The sequence below is a fragment of the Artemia sp. Qi Xiang Cuo genome, chromosome 10 (genome assembly GCF_049724085.1).
Source record: "Artemia sp. Qi Xiang Cuo chromosome 10, ASM4972408v1, whole genome shotgun sequence".
NCBI classification, from domain to species: Eukaryota; Metazoa; Arthropoda; class Branchiopoda; order Anostraca; family Artemiidae; genus Artemia; species Artemia sp. Qi Xiang Cuo.
In genome coordinates this window covers 17,892,474-17,905,207 of record NC_142803.1, presented here as the reverse complement: position 1 = coordinate 17,905,207, position 12,734 = coordinate 17,892,474, and the positions used below count along the sequence as shown (strand labels likewise).

At 33.3% G+C, this 12,734-nt stretch overlaps 1 protein-coding gene across 1 annotated transcript in view; it reads left to right on the top strand.

Moving 5' to 3' along the window:
• Ssrp (structure specific recognition protein) overlaps positions 1-12,734 on the top strand; it is a 63,323-nt gene that overhangs the window by 36,255 nt on the left and 14,334 nt on the right. The window contains exons 6-7 of the mRNA XM_089095291.1: positions 2,824-3,018; positions 5,276-5,565. Coding sequence (XP_088951417.1) covers positions 2,824-3,018; positions 5,276-5,565 — 485 coding nt within the window. The remainder of the gene's footprint in view (positions 1-2,823; positions 3,019-5,275; positions 5,566-12,734) is intronic.

Sequence of the window (12,734 nt, the reverse complement as noted above, 5' to 3'; positions counted from 1 at the left end):
GATGTATTACGATGTATTTCAAATAGTCAGCTACTAACTACTAACTTACCAAATAGTCTTTGTGATATGTAACAGAAAGAAATAAGAGTTTAAATAGACTTTAAGAGATTGATAGACATGTTATCTATAGATTTGGTTACTCTCTGAGACTTTTTTTTCTTATTAGCTTATTGCCTCATTTATTTACTTATTGTCTTTATACACTTATTATCGTAATACTTTCAGGTATCATCATGTCGTCTTATGTACTGTTTGCCTTATGTACTAATTTTCTTGCTTTTCTACTGTCTTTATTTGCCTATTATCGTGTTATTTTTAGATACCATAATTTTTTTTTATTTACTTATTGTCTTATTTTATTATTGTCTTTATTCACTTATTATCGTAATACTTTCAGGTATCATCATGTCGTCTTATTTACTTTTTTGTCTTATGTGCTAATTTTCTTGCTTTACTACTGTCTTTATTTGAGTATTATCGTGTTATTTTTTGATACCATCATTTCTTCTTATTTACTTATTGTCTTATTTTATTATTGTCTTTTTTCACTTATTATCGTAATACTTTCAGGTATCATCATGTCGTCTTATTTACTTTTTGTCTTTTGTGCTAATTTTCTTGCTTTTCTACTGTCTTTGTTTGCCTATTATAGTGTTATTTTTAGATACCATCATTTTTTGTTATTTTCTTATTGTCTTTATTCAATTATTATCGTAATACTTTCAGGTATCATCATGTCGTTTTATTTACTTTTTGTCTTATGTGCTAATTTTCTTGCTTTACTACTGTCTTTATTTGAGTATTATCGTGTTATTTTTAGATACCATCATTTCTTCTTATTTACTTATTGTTTTATTTTATTATTGTCTTTTTTAACTTATTATCGTAATACTTTCAGGTATCATCATGTCGTCTTATTTACTTTTTGTCTTGTATGCTAATTTTCTTGCTTTTCTACTGTCTTTGTTTGACTATTATCGTGTTATTTTTAGATACCATAATTTTTTGTTATTTACTTATTGTCTTTATTCATTTATTATCGTAATACTTTCAGGTATCATCATGTCGTTTTATTTACTTTTTTGTCTTATTTGCTAATTTTCTTGCTTTACTACTGTCTTTATTTGAGTATTATCGTGTTATTTTTTTATAACATAATTTATTCTTATTTACTTATTGTTTTATTTTCTTATTGTCTTTTTTCACTTATTATCGTAATACTTTCAGGTATCATCATGTCGTCTTATTTACTTTTTGTCTTATATGCTAATTTTCTTGCTTTTCTACTGTCTTTATTTGCCTATTATCGTGTTATTTTTAGATACCATAATTTTTTCTTATTTACTTATTGTCTTTATTCACTTATTATCGTAATACTTTCAGGTATCATCATGTCGTCTTATTTACTTTTTTGTCTTATGTGCTTTATTTGAGTATTATCGTGTTATTTTTAGATACCATCATTTCTTCTTATTTACTTATTGTTTTATTTTATTATTGTCTTTATTCACTTATTATCGTAATACTTTCAGGTATCATCATGTCGTCTTATTTACTTTTTGTCTTATGTGCTAATTTTCTTGCTTTTCTAATGTCTTTATTTGCCTATTATCGTGTTATTTTTAGATACCATCATTTTTTCTTATTTACTTATTGTCTTTATTCACTTATTATCGTAATACTTTCAGGTATCATCATGTCGTTTTATTTACTTTTTTTGTTATGTGCTAATTTTCTTTCTTTACTAATGTGTTTATTTTAGTATTATAGTGTTATTTTTATATACCATAATTTCTTCTTATTTACTTATTGTTTTATTTTATTATTGTCTTTTTTCACTTATTATCGTAATACTTTCAGGTATCATCATGTCGTCTTATTTACTTTTTGTCTTATATGCTAATTTTCTTGCTTTTCTACTGTCTTTATTTTACTATTATCGTGTTATTTTTAGATACCATAATTTTTTCTTATTTACTTATTGTCTTTATTAACTTATTATCGTAATACTTTCAGGTATCATCATGTCGTCTTATTTACTTTTTTGTCTTATGTGATTTATTTGAGTATTATCGTGTTATTTTTTGATACCATAATTTCTTCTTATTTACTTATTGTCTTATTTTATTATTGTCTTTATTAACTTATTATCGTAATACTTTCAGGTATCATCATGTCGTCTTATTTACTTTTTGTCTTATGTGCTAATTTTCTTGCTTTTCTACTGTCTTTATTTGCCTATTATCGTGTTATTTTTAGATACCATCATTTTTTCTTATTTACTTATTGTCTTTATTCATTTATTATCGTAATACTTTCAGGTATCATCGTTTCGTCTTATTTACTTTTTGTCTTATGTGCTAATTTTCTTGCTTTACTACTGTCTTTATTTGAGTATTATCATGTTATTTTTAGATACCATCATTTCTTCTTATTTACTTATTGTCTTATTTTATTATTGTCTTTATTCACTTATTTTCGTAATACTTTCAGGTATCATCATGTCGTCTTATTTACTTTTTGTCTTGTATGCTAATTTTCTTGCTTTTCTACTGTCTTTGTTTGCCTATTATCGTGTTATTTTTAGATACCATAATTTGTTGTTATTTACTTATTGTCTTTATTAACTTATTATAGTAATACTTTCAGGTATCATCATGTCGTTTTATTTACTTTTTTGTCTTATTTGCTAATTTTCTTGCTTTACTACTGTCTTTATTTGAGTATTATCTTGTTATTTTTAGATACCATCATTTCTTCTTATTTACTTATTGTCTTATTTTATTATTTTCTTTATTCACTTATTATTGTGTAATTTTTTAGATATCATCACGTCGTCTTTTTATTCCCAATGGATGAAGAGATAAGTACTGAGCTACCACTTACTGATGAAGAAATGGCAGAAAAATTTGAGGGGAGAAAAGACAAGGAATTCACTGGACCCATCTATGAAGTAATTTCTAAGGTGATGAAGGGCCTTGTTGGAAGGAAAATTACTGTGCCAGGAAATTTTAAAGGGTGAGTGCATGTAGTGATTTGAGGCACCCTTGTGGCACTTTGAGTGCCACATGTATGTAGTCATTTGAGGCACTTAGTGATTTGTGGCAACCCTTAGAAGTCTCTTTTCCTGAAGGGTTAGAATTAGATTTTTTTTATAATTCTTTACAGGGTGTTTTACCAGCTAGTTTTGCAGGGTGAGCATACATATTAATTTGAGCAGAGGAAACCGTAAGATTAGCATCTTATATTTTCTAAGAAGTATTGGAGTTAAGTGTAATTTTTTGGAACTTTGATTTTTTTGGAAATTTTTTGGAATTTTTTAAAACAGTATGGAATGCCTATTAAGTGTGTTTTGCTATTTCAGTAGTAGTATGTATCAATAGAAAAAGCTAGTACATTCCAAGTAGATTCACTTTATATTTGAAGGACTAGAATTTTTCCCGCAATTTTGTTTTTCGTACAAAGTAAATATTAATTGAATCTAATGTATATTTTATTTAAATAAGTATGATGGCACTAAACCCTCAAGGTCCGAACTGGTGGTGCTGATCTCCTTTTTGTGACCCTTCAGCCAGGAAGTGCAATGGGAGGGGGGGAGGGGTTGGGGGGCAGCCATCCTGTACTGTCGCACACCATGCAGAAGAAATGGTATTTCTGTGCCAATTCGGCAAACTGTCATGAAATTTGTAGGGTTAGTAAATGTACTAATTTGAGCAATAAAAAACAGAGAGACATTTTGACATACCCTTTTTACTGGCAGTTGTATGAACTGCCTTTTTTTCTCCTCGGAAACATTATTGAGGGAGAACTATGTGAAATGCCTTAGGCAGTGTTTATACCTTAGAGTGTTTTCCCCTAAAATATATATCTTGCTAGTAAGGTTGTATCTTAGGATTTTTTTTCCGGGTGGGGGACCCTTAAAATGCATCAAAATTTGCTTATATGCATTATGTTACGTTTTCACGGGTTGGGCAATAATTGGAAGGGGAGGTCGGACCCAGTGAACCCCCCTGGATACAGCCTTCCAGGGGGGGTGCAAGCAGATATCCAGGATTTTTGTTTGGGGGGGGATACCCTATTTTATTTTATAGCATCTTTTTTCTGGTAAGGTTTTGTCTTTACAGGTATTTTTTAGACTAATTTTCGACTCCTTCAAAAATTTCGGGGGGGGGGTCAAACCGGACACCCCCCCCCCCAGCGGTGTGTGTTTTTTTTGCATTTACAGTCTAACTAGAGAAAACTCTTGTTTATCTGTGGTCGAATTATCTACTTCATGGTTTATCTGTTGTCTCTTGTGAAACCTGATTTTCTAAAAAACAAAAAATAAAAGAAGATCTGTATGTTACAATAATAGGCTACTATGTGCTATACTATATAATCGGATTATGATAAAGTCGTAGCGTAAGTTGTATGAAAAAAAAATTAAGGAAACGAAAATGTAAAGTTATTTAAACCTGTACTAGCCGAGTGGTTAGCGCACTAGAGTTGCAGTCCCATGTCCGCGAGGACAGGGGTTCGAATCCTGGTGTCGCTGATTATTTGGCTTGGAATGGGGGTCACCGGTGTGACTATAAGATTAGCCAGGTTCGAACAAGCTCTAAATAGGTGCCTGGAGGGAAAACACCGGAAGTGTTGATTTATTTCCCCCTAACCACGTATAGTTCTCCTGGCTGAAGGCAGAGAATCGTTAGATCGTGCTTGCACTAAAATTCAATAACTTGAAACCATTAATTAAATTATAAGCATAATGTAACTGATTCGATGCGCGCTATTGCAGAGTTTCGATAAGTAAAATCTTCAGTCCCTTAGTAGCTAAGATTATTTTATCCATGGAAATAACTTGATATGCTAATACATTTGAATAACTTATCAACAGTGTTCTAAGTAGGATGTGTTCACGGGAGGTTTTTTTTTTAATCTAACTTTATTTAGTAATGAAACATAAATATCAAAAAGTAGATAATTTACTAGAAAACGATATTTACTAGGAGCAACATACAGAGATTGTCCCAGTCACATATTCAGGACTTTGGTGTCTTTGCCCCTCCCTGTGAAATATTTTCCATACTATTTGCCCGTTTTTAATGTCTCTTTCCGTTTTTATTCCCCTCTTTCCCTGGAAAATAACTTCTCTACCTACCTGCTAGAATCATTCCAATTATTAAATTTTTGTTTGCGTCCGTTTTCAATTAATTTTTGTACTTGAAAGATTTTTAATGTAAAATTAAATTTCAACTTTTAACTAATAGGTTAATACATTTTTTTTTCATTTCAGAACCTCAGACACGCCTGCTATTGCCTGTTCATACAAAGCGGCCGCTGGTTACCTTTATCCCTTGGAAAGAGGCTTTATTTATATACACAAGCCACCCCTTCATATTCGATATGATGAAATAACGTCTGTCAATTTTGCTCGATCGGGAGGCAGTACTCGTTCTTTTGATTTTGAGATTGAAACAAAGAGTGGTCTCATGCACACCTTTAGCTCTATTGATAAGGGTGAATACGGAAAATTGTATGACTTCGTTCATTCCAAAAAATATAGGATCAAAAATACTGGGAAAGGTGAGTTATTTCCCTACATAAAGATTTCTAACGTGACGCCATTACATTTAACAGTGAGTTACCAATTTTCCAATTTGACCAATCTAAATTTGTTCCACCTTTTTATTGTTTCGCCTAATAATTTCTCCGTGGCCTACTGTGAATACGCAACTCCAGGCTTATTGAGAAATATTTGATCTAGAGATTGCAAGATGAAAACTTTGCTATAGACATTAATAATATTTTTTTAATGTGTTTTTCCGTCCTTTTTAGGTTTTGTAGTTAACGGGTTTTCAAATAAACGTTAATATGCTATTAAAGGATGATATAGGACCAAAACATACGTTTATTACGGCCAAATCTGTAGCAAAACGTCCCAAAATGAGATGAGAAGGGTTTATAAGGAAAAACTTATAGGAAGAGGGAACTCCGTGGGAGGGAGTAAAGAGTAATGCTCTGAATAGGACGGAGTGAAAGGGATCTTTTACAGCCGTGTTGATCCTTTGGCTGGAACAAAATTTGAAATAAAATTTCCTAGAATGGAATGAGAGGAATTAATTGTTAAATTGAAAAAAGTGAATGGGAGAAGTAAAGGATGATACTCTAAAGAGATCGGGTTTGAAGAGGATCCGTTCACTGATTGTTGATCTTTTGGTGCCTTAGCGCTGCTATGAGTTGTACAAATTTGTACATGCAGAAGCTAATTTAGTTAGTTCTAGCTTCCCTAAAGATGTTACGTTAATCATGCTACATATTTTCTAGTTTATCTCCATTTATTGTTGGTAGAAAATAGATCTGAAATGTTGAGAGACAACATATTGGGACTAGTAACGGGCTTTGGAATGTTGGATTCTCTTCCCCTTCCCATTATAAAGATTCGGTCTTAGTGCTATTTGATTTCAGTTCTACTGTTTTTGTCAATAAGATTGTTCATTACCTCTTAAGATTCTGTGTTATTTAGAGCAAAATTTTCTTCTTTCTGTAAAAATTTATTTTTTGTTTAAAGTTGATTTTGTCATATCTTAGGAATGGAAAGGGGGTCCTTACACCGAGCCCAGCATATCTTGGGACCTACCTTTTTAATTTTCATAATCTTAGAAAAAAATATAATAATTTCTAACAGTTCATATGTTTTGCTATTTTAACTCGTTTTTTTTTTCATCTCACCAGCTTGTAAGTTGTCATTAAAAATTTTTCACATAAATTTGTTAGATTTGTGAGTCGGGTTTCAACCACTTCCAAATGTTCAATTACTTCCAAATCTTATCAGTATAATACTCCCTTCTAATGACAGTGCAACAATACATTATCAAACTTCCCCCCTCTTTAATCATCCTTATATAAATTTAACAACATAAACTGGTGACGGGGAACAACAAAAACTATCAAACAAGTACTATTTTACAAGACTTAATAGCGCAGCGCAAAAAAAAAAAGCTTGCTTGTGGACGTGGTTACTTGAGTTCGAATCTTAGAGAAGACTAAACATTTTTTTCATCTTAGAGAAGAAGTACAATTTAATAGCGCAGCGGAAGGAACACTCAATTTCGCCTATAGATTGATTGAATACAGCAGCAACATTTTAAGAAATTTAAAATAAATTTCTGGCGATCTATTATTTCAACTAATTAGTAGTCGTACCGAGGCAATCCTGCTCAAATCATCCTCAAGGGAAAACTGTGGCGTTCCTTTTGATCCTGAAATTTTCACCATATTACAGTGCAGACGCTTTGTTATCATTGTAATATCCTTTCTTGTTTTAGTTTTGTTCTACTATTAAGTTTTGTCTAGATGGCAATACTTAGAAGTCCTCCAAAAAAAAAGTCCCCCCAGATCCCATCCCAAAAACCTGCGAAAGTAATACCCATCCTGACTAGTGACTCAAAGTTAACATGATTGCTCAGGTTCCGAGAATAGGACAATGATCATTGTAGGGGCCAATGTCACTATAAATCATGATGATGGGTTTCAAGAGGTCCTTTCTAGAAGCTCTAAAAAAAAGAAAAAAATCTCCCCAATCAAAAGCATTTCCCCTCTCCCTACCCAAGATCCTCCCTCCCAAAATTTTGGAATTTACCTTAAAATATCTTCTTTTGCCTCCTTTGAAACAAAAAATACTTATGCAGTAATAGTTGCATTGTTCAAATTGCTGAAATCAATTATATCTCTTAATATTCACTATGATTTATCTCTGCTAATAGCCGCCCAAAATTATAAACTAACAAACACGATAATAAACCTGGAATCCTTTCTGAACACCGAAATTAATGCATCTCAATGTAACTTATACCAACTCCCAACAAAAAGAGTATTTTATAATGTCTACCCAAAAATGCATATTCAGGAGTTCAAAGAAGGGCTCTCGCATAGGACTGAACACACAATTCAAGTTGAATATGCTACCCAACTCAGTAAACATAACTCTAATGGCCCAAAAACAAGTATATCTTTCTTATTTACACTGAAGGAAAAAATTAACATCCCAGAAAAATTATTCCTATCTGGGCAAATCAAACCACACAAGGAATACAAACCAAAGCCTATCCAGTGTCAGAAGTGTCTCAAACTGGGACACACAACAAACAAATGCAATGAAATTCTTCTGGAGTGTAGTAATTGTAAAGCATTCCATCCTAAAGAGTTGACAACATGCAACAACACTCAGCCTACATGCATCAATTTCAAAGATCCACATGAATCTACCAATTAATCACCATGCCTTGCATATAATAAAATAGCACGAACACTCGAAATATTAACAGAGAAAGCCATCCCATACCCCTTTGCAGTAATGGAAGCAAATGCTGTGCAACAGTGCCAAATAAAGCCAGTAATGAAACCAACCAAAGCCCCCTAGTCAAACGCCCCCACTGCATCAAGTACCCCGTATAAAACACCATCCTCTAAGCCCCCTAGCTCACATTCCTATCAGAAGGAATCACCAAGTCCACAAGCCTCCTTTTCCGGTTAGATGAGGTCAGCCTGGCCCCCCCCCCCCTCCCAAGAAGAAACAAACCAGAAACAGTACCAGGAATTAATCCCTTAACTGACAAACAGGATGCACAACCAAACATGCAATCCCCAAATATATGCTTATTCATTATAAACTATAATGCAGTTCAGGCCTTTAACATGCATCAACTACAGAAATTAAAAATCATTGCAGACCTGGCAAAATCTACATCCGCGATGATATGCTATTTCAAGCAAAAAAGATCTTGCTTTACTATTAACAAAGCTGAACATTGATACAAAGTCATATGAAAAATAAATCCACAACACAACAAATATCAATACTCCAGTGGAACATAAGATCACTCACAGAAAATAAGCTAAATGAACTAATATCTTTTCTGAATAATAATTCCATGAATATTGCTTGCCTCCAGGAAACTCATTTAGCCCAAAATCAACAAATTAAGTCTCTGGGAAATACTATCCTGTGAAAGGATAGATCATCAAAGAGAAAAGGAGGTGGAGTAGCTTTATTAGTTAAAAATAATATAAAATTCTGTGGCATCAATTTTCCAGATTTTGCAAATGATGTTGATGCAATGGGTATCAGTTTTTGGCTGAATAATACAAAAACCTACAAAATAGGCTTTAATAACCCTAATGGACAAACTACAGATGCCCTCTCTTTTTTTAGTTATATGACTAATTCTAATATGTTAATAAATATCATTATTTGTTGAGATTTGAATGCCCACAGACTTTTTTGGGCGAATAAACAAGCAAATGAAGCCGGTAAATTGATTGAGCATATTACTTCAAATAATAATTAACTAGCTGTTGCTACCCCTCTAAACTTGAATACATATTTCAACCCCAAAAGTGGCAGATTTTCCACAGTTGACCTACAAATTGTGTCCTTAAATATTTTTAATAAAATTTATATGAATAAAATTGATAGTTTATGTACTGACCACTTTGCTATAGTTTGCTCCCTAAATGAACCTGCTGAAACTCTTTCACATACCTCCAAATATATCAACACTAAAGAAAATTGGTCTATGTTCCAAAATAAGCTAAATGATGAAATCATAAGTTTCACTCAAAATTCATGCATTTCAAACACAACAGTTGACACACATGCTGAAGTATTGACATCTTTACTAATAAATACAGCTAATCATGCTATCCCCAGGACAACACCTAAGAAAACCTCCCAAACACATTCTTAAAGCATGGTGGACAAATGAGTGCCAAAATAAATGAAGAATAAAAAAGACAGCTAGGAAAGAACTCATAAAAAAACCATCACCTGCTACATATTTAAAAAAATTATAAGTAAAATCTACTCCAAACAGGACTATAATAAATGTTAAATATAATTGCTGGAATAATTTTTCAGATTATCTCTCCAGAGAGAAACATGAGCGAATTATAAATAAAGTCATATGCAACATCTGAGGGGCAAAGGCTTCTCCCAACCCACTCCTGTATGAGTTTATACATAATAATACCCATTGTGACAATGATAATGAAAAAGCTAAGCTATTTGCAACTCTTTTTGTTAATAAGCTAACATCAAATAATCGAAGCAAAATGTCCCCAATTCCTATGAACCCAAGTTACCAACCACGCCCAGGATCCGAGTATATAACTAGTCCATTTTCAATCCAGGAAATGAATAATGCAATACATCATATTAGGACCAAAACTAGCGGCAGCTATGAAAATATACACCCTACATGGATAAAGAATCTCACCCCTTCATACAGACAAGAACTGCTAAATTGTTATAATCACGCTTGGGCATCTTCTATGTTCCCCAATATATGGAAATGTTCGTCCCTCCTACCAATCCTAAAGAAAAATAAGCCCAAAGATAACCCTGAGTCCTATAGGCCCATAATGATTACTCCTGTGATTGGGAAAATAATGGAGAAAATGATCTATTACAGACTCTCTGGTTTGTTGAAAAAAAATAATATGATCCCTCACACTCAAACTGGATTCAGGAAACACCACTCCTCAACAGATGCTTTCATTTTGCTAACAAATGCAATAAATGAATCATTCTCGAAAAATAATGTCCTAGTTGCAGCTTTCCTAGATTTTGAAGGGGCAATGTGAACCACCAAATCCTTTTAAACAAACTTGCAAACCTTGGACTACCCCCCAAGCTAGTATCTTTTATAAAATCCTTCATAGAAGTGCGAAGTTTTCTTGTTTGTGTTGGTTCAGCCTCTCCACCCCAAAAGACAATAACCAAAAGCCTACCTCAGGGAGCATTCCTCAGTTGCCTCCTCTTTGCCCTATATCTCTGGGACATGAACCTACCCCACACGAATCTACATTATGCTGACGATCTGGTGCTATGGTCATCTGGCAACACCTTTGAGATAGCACAGTCAAATCTGCAAAAGTCACTTCCAATTTGAAAAATTCTCTCAACATTCAGATTTACTCATTGCACCTACCAAGTCAAAAATAATCCTATTTCACCGAAAGCGAAACCATGTTAATTCAAAACTAATTTTAAATAAAACATCAATTCCAGAAGATAATCATATTAATTACCTAGGGCTCATACTTAACCAAAAACTTAATTTCCACCTCCACATTTCAAACACAATAAAAAAATGCTATAGAAAAGCAAATATACTAAAAAGACTTCTTTCCACACCCTGTGGTTGTAAGGAGAAAACCTTACTCTAGTTTTATAAATCACATATAAGAGCCCATATTGACTATGGGCTCATTGGATATGGTGCATGTGCAAAGACCCAGATGCAAAAAATTGAAACAACACAAAATTATATAATACGTCTCATATTTGGTCTTAGGAAACCCACATGAACCAAGTTTCTGCTTATGGAGAGTGTATTAACAACAATAAGGGAGAGACGTAGCTTTCTCTTGACAAAACATCTTACAAAAATGGAATCAAATAGCTCACACACCCTACATAATTGGTTAAGAAATCCAGCCATGTATAGAGGCATTGCAGATGAGTATGCCAACATTCAGAAGAAGTTCCCCGTACCAGCAAAGTCTATTGTACCCAATTTCCCCCAATCCCCTCCATGGAATTGGTCAAGTCCCATAATAAATACTGGTTTCTCAAAGTGGAATAACGATTTAACCCCCATTGCTTTTGTCCACTTCCAAATATTTGTTGATGGGTCAAAAATGAATGAGAAGGTAGCAAGTGGTGCTTTCCTTCCTCACCTGAAAATTGCAATGGGCGAGAGATTATATAATAATTTATCTATAATGTCTGCTGAGTTAAATGCCAAATTCATGGCATTAGAACACCTTAAGGAAAACCAACCTTTGATTGCAAATTCAAATATTATTGTATATTCCGACTCTTTATCAAGCCTTGAGTTGCTGGCCTCAGCTCCTCAGTATAAGTTGGACATTGACACTTATCATTGTCTCAGTATTATAGATAATCTTGCTTCAAGTGGCATAAAAACTTATTTTCAGTATATTCCTAGCCACTTTGGCATAAGTGGTAATCATTAGGTTGATGAAATAGCAAAAAATGCTATAGATATTGACCAGCCAAGTGGGAGATCAATCCCGATTAGAGATATTTACCGATGGAGGCTATCAGATATTAATTTTAAAAAGGTTAATCCTATCTTTTCCCCCTTTCCCAATAAGTATCTTTCTAAAATTTATCACAGAATTCATTCTGGAACAAATGGACTAAATTTTCTTCCATTCTCGTATAAGTTTTCTAATTCAAGTGGTTCAATTCCCCTGTCCCCTCTTTGCAGGCATTGGAATATGAATAATGAAACGATTGACCATTGCCTATTTGAATGTAATATGCTGACGTCTGCTCAACATACCTTGCTTTGTAAACTGTTAAAATGCTTCAAACACCACAAAATCTCACTATCAGCCAAGAGCCTAGCCAACTATACCGGCACACAGAGCATAGAAATCGACATCTATCATCTCATAATTGAACTCCTAGAGTCGAAAGACCTGCTGAAAGATATCTGAAAATATCTAATAATCATGAGGCAATCAAGCCAGTAGCTCTGTAGCCCACAGAGTGAAGCAAAAGGAAAAGGGCTAAATAGTATTACTGAAAAGCCCGCCTGCTTTTAAATAGAAGAAGGAGACACTTGCTTGTGGACGTGGTTACTTGAGTTCGAATCTTAGAGAAGACTAAAAATTTTTGTCGTCTTAGAGAAGAAGTACAATTTAATAGCGCAGCGGAAAAA